Source organism: Eutrigla gurnardus (assembly GCF_963514095.1).
Source record: "Eutrigla gurnardus genome assembly, chromosome: 1".
NCBI classification, from domain to species: Eukaryota; Metazoa; Chordata; class Actinopteri; order Perciformes; family Triglidae; genus Eutrigla; species Eutrigla gurnardus.
In genome coordinates, this window is record NC_139915.1 from 35503163 (window position 1) to 35519473 (window position 16311).

A 16311-nucleotide genomic window follows, 5' to 3' on the forward strand; every position below is an offset into this window, starting at 1 on the left:
CCTAACTTACTTTATATAATAAAAGTACATTCGTAAATACCCTGATGAAGTCTCACGTCTGTGTGCTGTAGTCCCGAGGCTCTGGAGCAGGACAGTGCGTCGGCGTCCAGCGGAGGACCGCTCCGGGGACGCTCCGCCGTCGGCAGGAAACACCGCTTCGACCTCGCGGCACGCACGCTGTTAGCTCGTGCTGGTAAGAGCATCTTCATCACGTCTTTACTCTGTCGCCATGGAGACCGCCTCTCAGTCCACAATTTCTTTTTAGCAAATTCATACGTTTACAAAACAATCACACCAAAGATGTGTTCAGGAGCTTCTTAGAGTGGTGCTGGAAATCCTTGAAAACACTTTGAGTTTGAGTGTGGTGTTTCCAAGGTTTGAAAAGTGCTTGGATGTAGACTAAAGGTCTTGAAATGTGTGTTGTATGTGATGACATCTATGATAGAACAGAGAAAAGAAGATCTCCATATTTGAGGGACTGAAAACAGCATTTTCTGACATTTCTTTATGAAAAATGACTTTTGATGATGAACAGATGATGAAAATAGTTGGTGATTATATTTCTGTGGATCTGTTAGTGGAATTAGTTTTCCTTTCATTTGTGGTCCTTCTGTAAAAAGCTGTCTCCAAACATCATGTTGGTTGTTTAGAGGACAATAACATCTCATTTAATGTGATGAACAAGTGACATAATAAGTAGACTCAATACTGACCATTGGATTGGTACAAATATGGAGTTTACCACAGCTGGAAGGGGCTGGAAAAGCATGGAAATGCACCTGGAAATGCTTGAGAAGTGCTTGACTTTGATTCCCCCCTCCCCAGCTGGACTGTACCGCTCGGTGCAGGCCCACCACAGCCAGTCTCGCCGGGAGGTGTCGGCCCTACAGCAGCAGCAGGACCCGGGCGCCCTGTACGATTTCAACCTGGACGAGGAGCTGGAGATGGACCTGGACGAGGAGACCATGGAGGCCATGTTCGGCCAGGACCTCGCCAGCGACACCGACATTCTGGGAATGTGGATCCCGGAGGTACTGGACTGGCCAACATGGGTGTGTGTGACTTTACGCTATAACCAGAGGGTGCCCGCCATCCACCATTCTGCTCTTTCCCTCCTTCCCTCACGGGTTCATTCACTCTTCTGTCTGCACGCTGACATGCCGGCACGCTGAACGCCCCGCTCCACTGATCTCACATCTAACTGGCATGGAATGAAAGACGTAACAACCTGGTTTATTGTCCGTGCCGATAAGCGGCCGTCGCTTGAAACATCATTAAAAGGCTGTCGTTGATTCACGTCTCTGTCACGGTGGTTCTCAACTGGTCCGGCTTCAGGGACCCAGCGTCACCCCAAACCCTCCAGGCCCTTTAAAGGGAAGTTACACTACCCTGGAATATACATGTTGAGTTCACTTCCACGCATCAAATCTGTTCAGCAACTTCACACCTAACCATAGATGTAAAGATTTTTATTATTTTTGGAGCATTTTCTGATTTTTTTTTTGTTAATGGTAAAAAAAGAAAATCACAAAATATGCAATATTTTCTAAAAATGAAGTGCAAAGTGGAGTATTTTGTATGTGGTTATTACAGCCTTGATTTGACTTAATTCATAACAATAATTGATTTGATGCATTATAACTTTTGGAGCAATGAGAGTTTTATTCACAAAAACATACACTTGTTACCCTTAGGTCCCAGAATCCTCTCATAAAAATGTGATATAGATTTTTTTTTTTTCACTTTCACTGCATCAAATCTTTTCAACAACTTCAGACCTAACCATAGATTTTTTATTATTTTCTTATCATTTTTTATGTTTTTATGCCCTTTTTGTCATAAGAACCCATGATGCACCTGCAAAGACGCACATAAAAAACAATTCCCCTTCAAAATAAAAGCACGGGATTTTTTTTTTGGGGTCCCGACCCTCCAGTTGAGAACCACTGCTCTAACACGCCCTGTTGATGCTCGACCCGCTGTTTCCTGAACCACTCTGTCCGGTGTGTGTGTCGTGTTTTGTCTGCGTTGTGTTTTCGTGAACGTTGGATTGTTCCCTCGCAGCACGTGTGCGAGACGGACGACCGCGACGAGGTGGTGGTGTGCGAGCTGTGCGAGGCCAACGTGGCCAACTTCAACCAGCACATGAAGAAGAGCCACCCGGGCTGCGGCCGCAGTGCCAACCGCCAGGGTTACCGTAGCAACGGCTCCTACGTGGACGGCTGGTTCGGCGGCGAGTGCGGCAGCGGGAACCCCTACTACCTGCTGTGTGGCGGCTGCAGGGAGAAGTACCTGGCCATCAAAAGCAAGGCCAAAGTCCCCATCGTGGAGAGGTACGCAGCACACCTGAGAACCATCTCGCCTACGACGGCATATAACGGTAATGCTCTTTTATTGACGTGTGTCCAGGTATAAGGGGCAGGCTCCCGACCTCCTGGGAAAGCAGGACAGTGTCTATGAAGGTACGTTGGTGTTGTGAGTGTTTGATTCCCCGGCGTTGGCCTGTCCATCTCTAAACGCCGCCGCGTCTGATCCGTCTCCGCTGCAGAGGACTGGGACATGCTGGACGTGGACGAAGACGAGAAGCTGACCGGCGAGGAGGAGTTCGAGCTGTTGGCCGGACCGTTGGGCCTCAGCGAGCGCAGGATCGTCCCCGAGGCCGTCCAGTTCCCAGACAGCGACCCGCTGGGCGCCTCTGTCGCCATGGTGACAGCCAGCAACAGCATGGAGGAGACCCTGCTGCAGATAGGTGAGGTCGAGATCGCGTGAGGCGTGAAGGCGTACGCAACGCCTTGATGTTATAGAGTCGTTATAGTGAAACTGAAGTAAAGCATTTAGCATGCAGCTTGTCACTTAGCGCTGGCCCACCTTAAAGGCCAGTCCACCTTAAGTGTTCCTGTGTTTTGCGTGTTCAGGCTGTCAGACCTCCGTGGATAAGAGCTCGTCGGGCAGAGTGACCCTCGGCGAGCAGGCGGCGGCCCTCCAGAACCCCCACGACCGCGTCATGGCGCTGAGGAGGGTGACGGCGGCGGCACAGGTGCTGCTGGCCAGGACCATGGTGATGAGAGCCCTGTCCCTGCTGTCGGTCAGGTAATCCTGTCTGTCTGTCTGCCTGTCTGTCTCTATATACTGCAGGTCTTTACTAGTCGCTTCTCTTACTGTATGCCATCAGAATATCTTAGAAAGATGCCACCGTTAATAGAAAAATTCACCAAAAATACCAATTATGAAAATAATAATGATGGTTAAAATAACTGCACATACTAAAATAAGGAGTTAGGTCAAACATACGGCAGCTATATTCCCTAAATATTTCATTAATTAACATTTTGGATTGAAAAGGATGAATTGCTTATTTAAATACAATTGATCGATGTGATTCTCTGGTGATACTTTCATCGGGAGGAAAAAGCTTCTTCATGCATTATTTTCTGGCGTTTTATTTTGGTACTTAACCGAGCGTTATGTACCATCATGCATTGCGGCGAAAGAAGATGACAGAGGATCAGAGGGCAGAGAGAGTGATTGATACAAATCTATGAAAAATAATGTATTTAATGTGAGCAGAGCATCACAACGCTTTCATTCTTTCCTTTCACAATAAAAGACATTTACACTGCATCACTGCTCATGAGGGGGACTTCAAATTAGCTTACAATATGTATTTATTTTAAAAGAGATGTATTATAGATGATCCACCAGCTGCTGTTGATCTGTTTTAATTGGCTGCCAGCAGTGACGTATATAGAACTTCCTGTATCGGGTGTAGTGAATGTTAGGTTAAAGCCCTAAAAGTATCTCCGTCGTGTTCATGGAGTCGTTTTCTGTCCACACACACACACACACACACACACACACAGCGGGTCAAGCTGCAGCCTCGCAGCAGGTCTGGAGTCTCTGGGACTAACGGACATCAGGACTCTGGTCCGGCTGATGTGCCTGGCGGCGGCGGGCCGAGCCGGTCTCTCCACCAGCCCCATCGCCGGCTCCGGCCACGCCGAGAGGCCCCGCGGGGCCAGCAAGGCCAGCAAACCCATTTCCTGTCTGGCCTACCTCAGCACGGCGGTGGGCTGCTTGGCCTCCAACAGCCCCAACGCCGCCAAACTGCTGGTGCAGCTTTGCACTCAGGTACGCCTCCATCCCCCACCACCACCTCAGTCACGTCTGATCGACAAACCGGAGTCACACCGTTCATCCGTCTCCCCAGAACCTGATCTCGGCGGCCACCGGCATGAATCTGACCACGGTGGACGACCCCATCCAGAGGAAGTTCCTGCCCAGCTTCCTGCGTGGCGTTGCCGAGGAGAACAAGCTCGTCACGTCGCCCAACTTCGTGGTCACGCAGGCTCTGGTGGCCCTGCTGGCGGACAAGGGGGCCCGGCTCAGACCCGCGTACGACAAGGCCGACATGGAGAAGAGAGGTTTGTAGAGGAGCTGGAGATCCACCCGAAGCTGGCGTTTCCATATTAGTAGTTTTTGTGTTAAATAAGTAGATATTAGATAAAGTTGGTTTTCCGTTTTCATTTTGAAATACTCTTATTTTGAAATCATCTTATTTTAAACACATCAGTTCAAATCCTTTATTCTGTGGCTTTTTTCTTTTTTTACTTTAAAGGGACAGTTAGAGTCAAATAGACACATGTTCTATTTCTACATGTAGTTCCTAGTTTTGGAGACATCTGGCACACTTCCTGTTTCATGAAGGAACGGTTTTCTTCCTGCCGACGTTTCTACCCGGCAACAGTATCACCTCGCTGCTAGCTCAGCAGAGGACATCCCTCTCGCCCATTACTCAGGGTCGGTACGGGTGCTGGACATCTTCTTGGTGTTCCCCCCCCCCCCCCCCCCCCTCATCACCGGGCCGCCCTGTCACTTCCTGTTCCATGTCGAGCCGGTCTAATTGTGCATTTGTATGCCCATCCTTCCCATAATCCCCTGCTGCAGGGCCTCTGGAGCTGGCCAACGCTCTGGCGGCCTGCTGCCTGTCCTCCCGGCTGTCCTCGCAGCACCGCCAGTGGGCCGCGCAGCAGCTGGTTCGCACGCTCGCCGCCCACGACCGCGACAACAACCAGAGCCGGCCGCAGACCTTCGCCGACATGGCGGGGGACCTGAGGAAGTGCTCCTTCATCAAACTGGAGGCCCACCAGAGCAGAGTGAGTGGATTAAATAATCTGCCTGGTTAAATGATAATCTGCCTGGTTAAATGATAATTAAATTATAATCTGCCTGGTTAAATGATAATCTGCCTGGTTAAATAATAATCTGCCTGGTTAAATGATAATTAAATGATAATCTGCCTGGTTAAATGATAATCTGCCTGGTTAAATAATAATCTGCCTGGTTAAATGATAATCTGCCTGGTTAAATGATAATTAAATGATAATCTGCCTGGTTAAATGATAATCTGCCTGGTTAAATGATAATCTGCCTGGTTAAATAATAATCTGCCTGGTTAAATGATAATTAAATGATAATCTGCCTGGTTAAATGATAATCTGCCTGGTTAAATAATAATCTGCCTGGTTAAATGATAATTAAATGATAATCTGCCTGGTTAAATGATAATCTGCCTGGTTAAATAATAATCTGCCTGGTTAAATGATAATTAAATGATAATCTGCCTGGTTAAATGATAATCTGCCTGGTTAAATAATAATCTGCCTGGTTAAATGATAATCTGCCTGGTTAAATAATAATCTGCCTGGTTAAATGATAATTAAATGATAATCTGCCTGGTTAAATGATAATCTGCCTGGTTAAATAATAATCTGCCTGGTTAAATGATAATCTGCCTGGTTAAATGATAATTAAATGATAATCTGCGTGGTTAAATGATAATTAGATGATAATCTGCGTGGTTAAATGATAATTAAATGATAATCTGCCTGGTTAAATGATAATTAAATGATAATCTCCCTGGTTAAATGATAATCTGCCTGGTTAAATGATAATTAAATGATAATCTGCCTGGTTAAATGATAATCTGCCTGGTTAAATGATAATTAAATTATAATCTGCCTGGTTCAATGATAATCTGCCTGGTTAAATGTTAATTAAATGATAATCTGCCTGGTTAAATGATAATCTGGCTGGTAAAATGATAATCTGCCTGGTTAAATGATAATCTGCCTGGTAAAATGATAATCTGCCTGGTTAAATGATAATCTGCCTGGTTAAATGATAATCTGCCTGGTTAAATGATAATCTGCCTGGTTAAATAATAATCTGCCTGGTTAAATGATAATCTGCCTGGTTAAATAATAATCTGCCTGGTTAAATGATAATCTGCCTGGTTAAATAATAATCTGCCTGGTTAAATGATAATCTGCCTGGTTAAATAATAATCTGCCTGGTTAAATGATAATCTGCCTGGTTAAATAATAATCTGCCTGGTTAAATGATAATCTGCCTGGTTAAATAATAATCTGCCTGGTTAAATAATAATCTGCGTGGTTAAATGATAATTAAATGATAATCTGCCTGGTTAAATAATAATCTGCCTGGTTAAATAATAATCTGCCTGGTTCAATGATAATCTGCCTGGTTAAATGATAATCTGCGTGGTTAAATGATAATTAAATGATAATCTGCCTGGTTAAATGATAATTAGATGATAATCTGCGTGGTTAAATGATAATTAAATGATAATCTGCCTGGTTAAATGATAATTAAATGATAATCTCCCTGGTTAAATGATAATCTGCCTGGTTAAATGATAATTAAATGATAATCTGCCTGGTTAAATGATAATCTGCCTGGTTAAATGATAATTAAATGATAATCTGCCTGGTTCAATGATAATCTGCCTGGTTAAATGTTAATTAAATGATAATCTGCCTGGTTAAATGATAATCTGCCTGGTAAAATGATAATCTGCCTGGTTAAATGATAATCTGCCTGGTAAAATGATAATCTGCCTGGTTAAATGATAATCTGCCTGGTAAAATGATAATCTGCCTGGTTAAATGATAATCTGCCTGGTTAAATGATAATCTGCCTGGTTAAATGATAATCTGCCTGGTTAAATAATAATCTGCCTGGTTAAATGATAATCTGCCTGGTTAAATAATAATCTGCCTGGTTAAATAATAATCTGCGTAGTTAAATGATAATTAAATGATAATCTGCCTGGTTAAATAATAATCTGCCTGGTTAAATGATAATCTGCCTGGTTAAATGATAATCTGCGTGGTTAAATGATAATTAAATGATAATCTGCGTGGTTAAATGATAATTAGATGATAATCTGCCTGGTTCAATGATAATCTGCCTGGTTAAATGTTAATTAAATGATAATCTGCGTGGTTAAATGATAATTAAATGATAATCTGCCTGGTTAAATGATAATTAAATGATAATCTGCCTGGTTCAATGATAATCTGCCTGGTTAAATGTTAATTAAATGATAATCTGCCTGGTTAAATGATAATCTGCCTGGTAAAATGATAATCTGCCTGGTTAAATGATAATCTGCCTGGTTAAATGATAATCTGCCTGGTTAAATGATAATCTGCCTGGTTGAATGATAATCTGCCTGGTAAAATGATAATCTGCCTGGTTAAATGATAATCTGCCTGGTTAAATGATAATCTGCCTGGTTAAATGATAATCTGCCTGGTTAAATGATAATTAAATGATAATCTGCCTGGTTAAATGATAATCTGCGTGGTTAAATGATAATTAAATGATAATCTGCGTGGTTAAATGATAATTAAATGATAATCTGCCTGGTTAAATGATAATTAAATGATAATTTGCCTGGTTCAGGTCATCACGTGTGGCTGGTGCAGCAAGAAAGGCCTGCTGGCTACGAGTGGCAACGACGGGACGGTCCGGATGTGGAACGTGACCAAGAACCAGTACGCCCTCCAGCAGACCTGCATCTTCAACAAGGAGTAAGCTTCCTCGGACCACAGTCCCCCCCCCCCCCCCCCTCAGACTGCTTCATGCCCACATGAGTAAAGTGTGTGTCTCCTCTCCCCAGCGATGCGTCTTCAGAGGAGGGCATGTCCGGTCTGGGCTCTCCCAGCGACCCCTGCCTGTCTCCTCTGGCGTGGAGCGTCACTGGGAGGTATCTGGCGTCCGCCATGGAGAAGATGGTCAACATCTGGCAGGTTAATGGTGGGTATCACTTCTCTATGTTGTATAGAGAGAGAGTATGTTATGGCTCCGAGCTGGATTTGGTCCAAGCATCATTTCCTGCAGGTCGAACCAGCCGCCGGGACCGCCGTGCACGGTTCTTCATGAGCTGGTTCTCTTTCTGTGGCTATCATTCTACACTTTAGAACGTTAAAGTGATGATCTGCCCTCCTCTCAGGCGGGAAAGGCCTCCTGGACGTGCAGCCTCACTGGGTGTCGGCGTTGGCGTGGCCCGAAGAGGAGGCGGAGACCTTGTGGTGCGGCGAGCCCAAAGACATGCTGCTGGTGGGCCGCATGGACGGATCTCTGGGGCTCATCGAGGTGCTGGATACCTCCAGCATGCACCGCACCGAGCTGGAGCACTGCTACCGCAAAGACGGTACGACGTCGCCTCAGTGACATCACTTCCTGTCAGCGGGTTCACGCGCGCGCCCTAACGAAAGCCCCTTCCTCCCCTCTCAGTGGCCGTGATGCACATCGCCTGGTACAACGAGAACCGGCCGTTCGCCGTGGGCTACGCAGACGGGAAGCTGCTGATCGGGTCCAAAGAGCCGCTGGAGAAGGGAGCCATCGTGGTCATCGATGCACACAAGGTGATCCCACGCCGCTCTCACATTCACTTTCTAGCCACGTGTTATTTCAGTGCTTCTCCAGAATGTCTCCTGATAGAAACACCAATAATGGAATAGTATTGTGAAACGAAGAGAGGCGACCTGTGAGGAACTTCTTTGTGCTTTAGTGAATATTAACGAGGGGATCCTCCCTCACCGAGCGGCCCACATGATGATGGTTTTCCTTTTTAGAATTATATTTGTTTAAAACCCTTAAAAATAGAAGCTAAACAAAGTGGATTGACTTAACTTTACAATTTGTTAAGAAACAAATATTTTTATTACGTCACAGAAAAATCCTACAATCTTAAATCAGGTGATCATAAATCAAAGTCTCCCTAAATAAATACATGATAACTGTGTTTTCATTGCATGACACTTCCTGTATTTTATAAACCTGGCTTTTAAAAAAATATATATTTATTGTATATGTTTTATTGAGCAACAACAAAAGAGATTACTTGTAATTACAACAGAGGTACAGTACTCACATTTTACTCTTTTCCCCCTCATCCCTCCCTCATCCCTCCCTCACCCCTCATCCATCCCTCATCCATCCCTCATCCCTCCCTCACCCCTCATCCATCCCTCATCCATCCCTCATCCCTCCCTCACCCCTCATCCATCCCTCATCCATCCCTCATCCATCCCTCCCTCACCCCTCATCCATCCCTCATCCATCCCTCATCCCTCCCTCACCCCTCATCCATCCCTCATCCATCCCTCATCCATCCCTCCCTCACCCCTCATCCATCCCTCATCCATCCCTCATCCCTCCCTCACCCCTCATCCATCCCTCATCCATCCCTCATCCATCCCTCCCTCACCCCTCATCCATCCCTCATCCATCCCTCATCCCTCCCTCACCCCTCATCCATCCCTCATCCATCCCTCATCCATCCCTCCCTCACCCCTCATCCATCCCTCATCCATCCCTCATCCCTCCCTCACCCCTCATCCATCCCTCATCCCTCCCTCACCCCTCCCTCCCTCATCCATCCATCCCTCACCCCTCCCTCCCTCACCCCTCATCCATCCCTCCCTCACCCCTCCCTCACCACTCCCTCCCTCATCCATCCATCCCTCACCCCTCCCTCCCTCACCCCTCCCTCCCTCACCCCTCATCCATCCATCCCTCACCCCTCCCTCCCTCATCCATCCATCCCTCACCCCTCCCTCCCTCACCCCTCCCTCCCTCACCCCTCATCCATCCATCCCTCACCCCTCCCTCATCCCTCCCTCACCCCTCATCCATCCCTCACCCCTCCCTCACCCCTCATCCCTCCCTCACCCCTCATCCATCCCTCATCCCTCCCTCACCCCTCATCCATCCCTCATCCCTCCCTCACCCCTCATCCATCCCTCATCCCTCCCTCACCCCTCATCCATCCGGTGAGACGGCGTCTCCTCTGCTGAGACGTGTCTCCTGGGCTGACCCTCTGCCTGTCGTTGTGTCCAGGAGTCGATCACCGGTATGAAGTGGAGTCCTACGGGTCACGTCCTGCTGACCTGTGCCAAAGAGGAGACGGTGAAGCTGTGGGCGAGTCCAGACTCCCACTCCGACTCGGGGTCGGGCTGGAGCTGCCTGCAGAGCCTTCGCCAGCCGTCCCCGGTGAACGCCGTGGCCTGGTGCGGCCTGCTGGGACGCAGCCCCAAGCCCCTCAGCATGTTCGCCATGTAGGTCGCCCCCCATCACCGGCCACTGTGAACCCATAACTACACAATAATGCTGTACACAAGCTTACGCATACATTTACCCACCAGGAATAATAACAAAGTATAATGACTCAGGTACTGTACTTTTGAGATTTAGATGATAATCATGAGTCTGTGTAGCTGCGCTGTGATTGGCCAATCTGCTTTCAAAGGGCGGGACTTGGAGACGGGGTTCTCCTTCTCAACCCGGAGCCTCTGTGAGACGAGGAGGAGGGTTGATGTGTGTCCTTGTGTCTGGTTTTGTTTTTCAGATGCTGCCAGAACGGTCACATCTCAGTCTGGACGGTTCCTCAGAACATCTCCAGCTTCCCAGAATCCTCTTCCTCCGAGTCGGAGGGATGGTGGGAGAACGAACCCAGACCTAAATTCATGGTACCCACACACATTCACAACTTTGTTATAATTAAAGATTAGCTAATTAGAGCTTATAATCCATAAGGATCCTGCTGTTTATATATACACCTGAATATAGACGACGCCTCCCACTTACCTGCTGTCCTTGCGTTGCAGTCTTCCCAGCGGCCGGGCCGCGGCGCCTCCTGCGTCTTCCAGCTGAAGGGCCACATCACGCCGGTGAGAACGCTGGCCTTCAGCCCTGACGGTCTGGCTCTGGCATCTGGAGGGGTGGGGGGCCTAATGAACATCTGGTCCCTGCGGGTAAGAAACACACAGCTGGAGGTGAAATCCCCCACTGGAATGGATCTAATGGTGTGTGTGTGTGTGTGTGTGTGTGTGTGTGTGTGTGTGTGTGTCAGGACGGGTCAGTGCTCCAGACAGTCGTCGCCGGTTCAGGTGCGATCCAGAATATCGTCTGGATCCCAGATGTGGGCGTCGCCGTCTGCTCCAATAGATCAAAGGTAGGACATCTTCACCTCGTATTTTTATTGTGTGTTTATATATTTTTTTCCCACGTTTTTCTCGCCGCCGCCATCAGCTGAGATGATGAGAATATTTCTTCACTTGCCAGGACGTGCTGGTTGTTAACTGCTCCAGAGAGTTCATGGCGTCCCACCACGTGCTCGCCACCTGCCGCACCGCCCTGAAGAAGCAGGGCGTGGTCGGCCTCAACATGGCGCCCTGCATGAGGGCCTTCCTGGAGAGGCTGCCCGTCATGCTGCAGGAGCAGTACGCCTACGAGAAGGTACGAGACCCTCAATCATCTTCACCCTGTAAATCCCTGGGATGACCTGAAGGTGGCAAAGCCAGACGACATGGAGACGGTCTTTATTTATTTATTAATTAATTTATTAATTTATTTAGTGTGTTTATAACTGTTTTCACATGACAATAAAGTAAAGTAAATAATAAGTCTAAATAAAACCAGATGTGTATAACGCAGCAGGACACGTCCCTTATTGTTTTCAGGAAACATGGGTGAGCAGTTTTTGTTGTTGTATTGTAATGTTTTTTATTTACATTTTTTTCTCACATACTTTACTAATATTTTTTAAGACAGTTTGCACGTTTAGGATTATTTTCACATATAAAATTCACATTTTGTGGTGATATTTTTCATATTTATTCAGACAGTTTTCACACATTTGGGGAGGTTGACTTTTGTTATTTTTTTAGTACGTTTGGAAATTTTTTACATATTTTCTGATATTTTCCCCCAAAAATTAACGTAAGAATTTTTCAGATATTTTTTGGATAGTTTGCATTTTTGGATTTTTTTCCACAAATGAAAAAATTACATTTCTGTGATATTTTCTTATTTGTGTTTTTTTCTGCTATTTTTCACATATTTTTCCGTCAGTTTTCCCGATTATCCCCCACATATTTGACAAATACCGTTTTCCACATCCCCCTGGTGACTTCCTTCTCCTCCCTCCAGCCTCACGTGGTGTGCGGCGAGCAGCTGGTCCACAGCCCTTACATGCAGTGCCTCGCCTCCCTGGCTGTGGGTCTCCACCTGGACCAGCTCATGTGTCGCCCCCCGGTGCCTCCCAACCTCCGACACTGCCCTCCGGAGTCCGGCACCGCCGTCTGGTGTGCCGCCGAGTGGGCCTGGTTGGACTGCTTCTCTACCACGGTCAAGGCGGCGGAGGCCCTGGCCCGAGGCGCCACCTTCTCCGAGTCCTTCTCGGTTCCAGACCTGGAGCCGGTGCCCAAAGACGAGATGGCTCTGCTCATGGTGAGGGAGGCGGCTGCAGTGATGTCATGAACACCTGCTGCGTTTAATTACAGTGTGTGCTCTGTTTTTCCAGGACAACAGTAAATGGGCGTCTGGTATGGACGAGCAGATCATGTCCTGGGCCACATCCAGACCAGAGGTGATCTAGACTGAGACCCAGATTAGCTTTAATTAAGGTGTGTGTTCTCCTCAGACACTGCTGGTCATAACTGTCTGTTTAATGTGTGTGTGTTGTCAGGACTGGCACCTCGGGGGGAAGTGTGACGTGTACCTGTGGGGCGCCGGGCGACACGGCCAGCTGGCCGAGGCCGGCAGGAACATCCTGGTCCCAACGGGCGCCCCGTCCTTCTCTCAGGCACAGCAGGTACCGGACACGCCTCCGTTAAACACCGTCACATCACATGACAGACGAGGTCACGCCTCCGTTAAACACCGTCACATCACATGACAGACGAGGACACGCCTCCGTTACACACCGTCACATCACACGACGGACGAGGACACGCCTCCGTTAAACACCGTCACATCACATGACAGACGAGGTCACGCCTCCGTTAAACACCGTCACATCACACGACGGACGAGGACACGCCTCCGTTAAACACCGTCACATCACATGACGGACGAGGACACGCCTCCGTTACACACCGTCACATCACATGACAGACGAGGACACGCCTCCGTTAAACACCGTCACATCACATGACAGACGAGGTCACGCCTCCGTTAAACACCGTCACATCACACGACGGACGAGGACACGCCTCCGTTAAACACCGTCACATCACATGACGGACGAGGACACGCCTCCGTTACACACCGTCACATCACACGACGGACGAGGACACGCCTCCGTTAAACACCGTCACATCACACGACGGACGAGGACACGCCTCCGTTAAACACCGTCACATCACACGACGGACGAGGACACGCCTCCGTCAAACACCGTCACATCACACGACGGACGAGGACACGCCTCCGTTAAACACCGTCACATCACACGACGGACGAGGACACGCCTCCGTTAAACACCGTCACATCACACGACGGACGAGGACACGCCTCCATTAATCACCGGGACCCCCGAGACCTATAGAGACCCGGTGGAGGGACCCCCAAGGCCCATAGAGACCCGGTGGAGGGACCCCCAAGGCCTATAAACACCCAGTGAAGGGACAGATTCATATTTAAATTCTATTTTATCACAATTTCTCAACATAATATTAAACAAACAGGAATATGTATATTTACTTAATGTAGGTTGAATTCATGTTAAGGTGTATTTTTTAAACATAATTAAATTATTGGAAGAAATAAAGTGTGGGATCAGTAACTCTGCGGACCCTCTAGGGGTCCCGGACCCTCTCGGGGTCCTGGACCCCCTGTTGAAGACCTCTGTAAGCTTTTATGGATCGAAATGAATAATTCCCATACAAATGTAAATAATCTTCTTCTAGTACACAAGTACACGCTTCTTTCCTACTAAGTATGTTTCTCCCGTGACTCGCTCCTCTGGGCTCCCCCAGGTGGTCTGTGGTCAGAACTGCACCTTCGTGATCCAGCCCAACGGCACCGTGTTGGCCTGCGGCGAAGGCAGCTACGGCCGTCTGGGTCAGGGCAACTCCGACGACCTGCACGTCCTCACCGTCATCTCGGCTCTTCAAGGTGAGGCGGCGAGAAGCCCAGACCTTAATATCAGCAGTAGGAGCCGTGATTAGGCTTCATCAAGGTGTCAGGACTGTGTTAGCTCCGCCCCCTGACCCCGTCTGTCGTGCCCCCCAGGGTTCGTGGTGACCCAGCTGGTGACCTCGTGCGGCAGCGACGGTCACTCCATGGCGCTGACGGAGAGCGGCGAGGTGTTCAGCTGGGGGGACGGCGACTACGGCAAGCTGGGCCACGGGAACAGCGACCGGCAGCGGCGCCCGAGACAGATCGAAGCGCTGCAGGGCGAGGAGGTGGTGCAGGTAACGAGTAGTGGATCTCATCCAGTCGTGGTCCAAGTGGAGACCCTGGGGTTCACGGGGACCTGATGGTTTCTCTGCTCTCTTCGTAGATGTCCTGCGGGTTCAAACACTCGGCCGTGGTAACGGCTGATGGGAAGCTGTTCTCCTTTGGGAACGGAGATTACGGCAGACTGGGTTTGGGGAACACCTCAAACAAGAAGCTGCCGGAGAAGGTCGCGGCTCTGGAGGGCTACCAAGTGGGCCAGGTGGGACCGGAGGTCCAACGGGGAGGCGTTTAAAGATGCAGGATTGTGTGTTTCTGACAGCTGAAATATTTAGCAGCAGATTCTTGATGACCGTTACTCCTCCTCAGGTGGCCTGCGGTCTGAACCACACTTTGGTCGCCTCCGCCGACGGCATGATGGTCTGGGCTTTCGGCGATGGCGACTACGGAAAACTGGGACTCGGCAATTCCACCGCCAAGTCGTCGCCCCAGGTAGGCGCTGAACTCGACACTCACCTGTGACATGATTTTTCTGTTAGCGTGGAAGTAAGGAAGGCTGTGTTTGAACCCCTCAGAAAGTGGACGTGTTGTGTGGAGTCGGCATCAAGAAGGTGGCGTGTGGAACGCAGTTCTCCGTGGCTTTAACGAAAGACGGCAAAGTCTTCACCTTCGGCCAAGGTTTGATGTGGACTCCCAACCCATTCATGACTGTGATGATATGATAATCATTACAGGCTGTTAATGCATCGGCACAAAATTATCGATTATTTTGACAATTCCTCCCCTGGTTTCAGACCGCCTCATCGGCCTGCCGGAGGGCCGGGCCAGGAACCACAACCGGCCCCAGCAGGTCCCGGCTCTGTCTGGGATCCAGGTCCAGGATGTGGCCGTCGGGGCCGAACACACTCTGGTGCTGTCGTCCACGGGGGACGTTTACACCTGGGGCAGCAACTCCGAGGGACAGGTGACCCGCTGGACCTCGGGTCCACTTCTTCACTCTGACTTTATCAGCTGTGTTGTGGTTTCTTTCTTTCCACAAATGCACTTATTCAATATATACTGTATTTGTACTGTATTTATATATATATATATATATATATTGACAGTTTGGTGGATTTATTTTCTGGTCTATATGCCGATCAGCAATGGTGGTTAACCTTTGACCTTTGTTCCAGTGTCTGATACTAAATGATGAGGTCATGTTTAACCTGCATGTGATTGGTTGCAGCTCGGTCTGGGACACACTAACCACGTCAGAGAGCCGACGCTAGCGACGGCGGTGCAGGACAAAAACATCCACCAGATCTCTGCCGGACGCTGCCACAGCGCCGCCTGGTCGGCTCCCTGTGTGCCGCCGCGAGCCCCGGGTTAGACACACACACACACACACACACACACACACACACAGTCTCAGTGAGGTCGGTTCCTGCTGCAGCGGAGGGTAAAAACCAAAGCGAGGCACATTGTTGTCAGATGAGGCGCCGCCATTGTTTGGTGGACGAGCGGCGAGGAATGTCATGTGCTGCGGTTGAAAGCTCCTCGTTTCTACGTGGCGGTGAAACAGAATAAATACATTGTGTTGTTATCAGCTCTCTTCATTTAGACACACTTCGCCCCCTCACCCTCGGCAGCTACTTTATTAAGGAACAATAGTAAATAAATATTTTTTTTATTATTTAATTGTCAGACTGAAATATCACCTGTCACAAAAACTGTTGTTTTGCATAAAACGATGAGGAAACATGATTGTATTTGAAAGGA

The 16311-nt window shown here is 48.4% G+C and overlaps 1 protein-coding gene across 5 annotated transcripts in view; it reads left to right on the plus strand.

Moving 5' to 3' along the window:
- Positions 1-15944, plus strand: part of herc1 (HECT and RLD domain containing E3 ubiquitin protein ligase family member 1) — a 57114-nt gene extending 41170 nt beyond the window's left edge. For 4 of the 5 annotated variants that reach the window (XM_084017572.1, XM_084017575.1, XM_084017576.1 and 1 more), the window contains exons 44-71: positions 72-193; positions 826-1052; positions 2065-2333; positions 2410-2462; positions 2549-2749; positions 2916-3090; positions 3861-4128; positions 4208-4421; positions 4945-5153; positions 7768-7895; positions 7985-8121; positions 8318-8518; positions 8602-8732; positions 10210-10427; positions 10718-10838; positions 10977-11123; positions 11222-11323; positions 11434-11607; positions 12301-12600; positions 12674-12739; positions 12839-12964; positions 14130-14268; positions 14386-14567; positions 14657-14812; positions 14920-15042; positions 15126-15228; positions 15345-15514; positions 15779-15944. In XM_084017572.1, the coding sequence (XP_083873698.1) occupies positions 72-193; positions 826-1052; positions 2065-2333; positions 2410-2462; positions 2549-2749; positions 2916-3090; positions 3861-4128; positions 4208-4421; positions 4945-5153; positions 7768-7895; positions 7985-8121; positions 8318-8518; positions 8602-8732; positions 10210-10427; positions 10718-10838; positions 10977-11123; positions 11222-11323; positions 11434-11607; positions 12301-12600; positions 12674-12739; positions 12839-12964; positions 14130-14268; positions 14386-14567; positions 14657-14812; positions 14920-15042; positions 15126-15228; positions 15345-15514; positions 15779-15922 (4606 nt within the window). In that variant the 3' untranslated portion in view covers positions 15923-15944. The remainder of the gene's footprint in view (positions 1-71; positions 194-825; positions 1053-2064; positions 2334-2409; positions 2463-2548; positions 2750-2915; positions 3091-3860; positions 4129-4207; positions 4422-4944; positions 5154-7767; positions 7896-7984; positions 8122-8317; positions 8519-8601; positions 8733-10209; positions 10428-10717; positions 10839-10976; positions 11124-11221; positions 11324-11433; positions 11608-12300; positions 12601-12673; positions 12740-12838; positions 12965-14129; positions 14269-14385; positions 14568-14656; positions 14813-14919; positions 15043-15125; positions 15229-15344; positions 15515-15778) is intronic. The other variant, XM_084017574.1, reaches the window with a different exon arrangement.
- Positions 15945-16311: the final 367 nt, after the last annotated feature.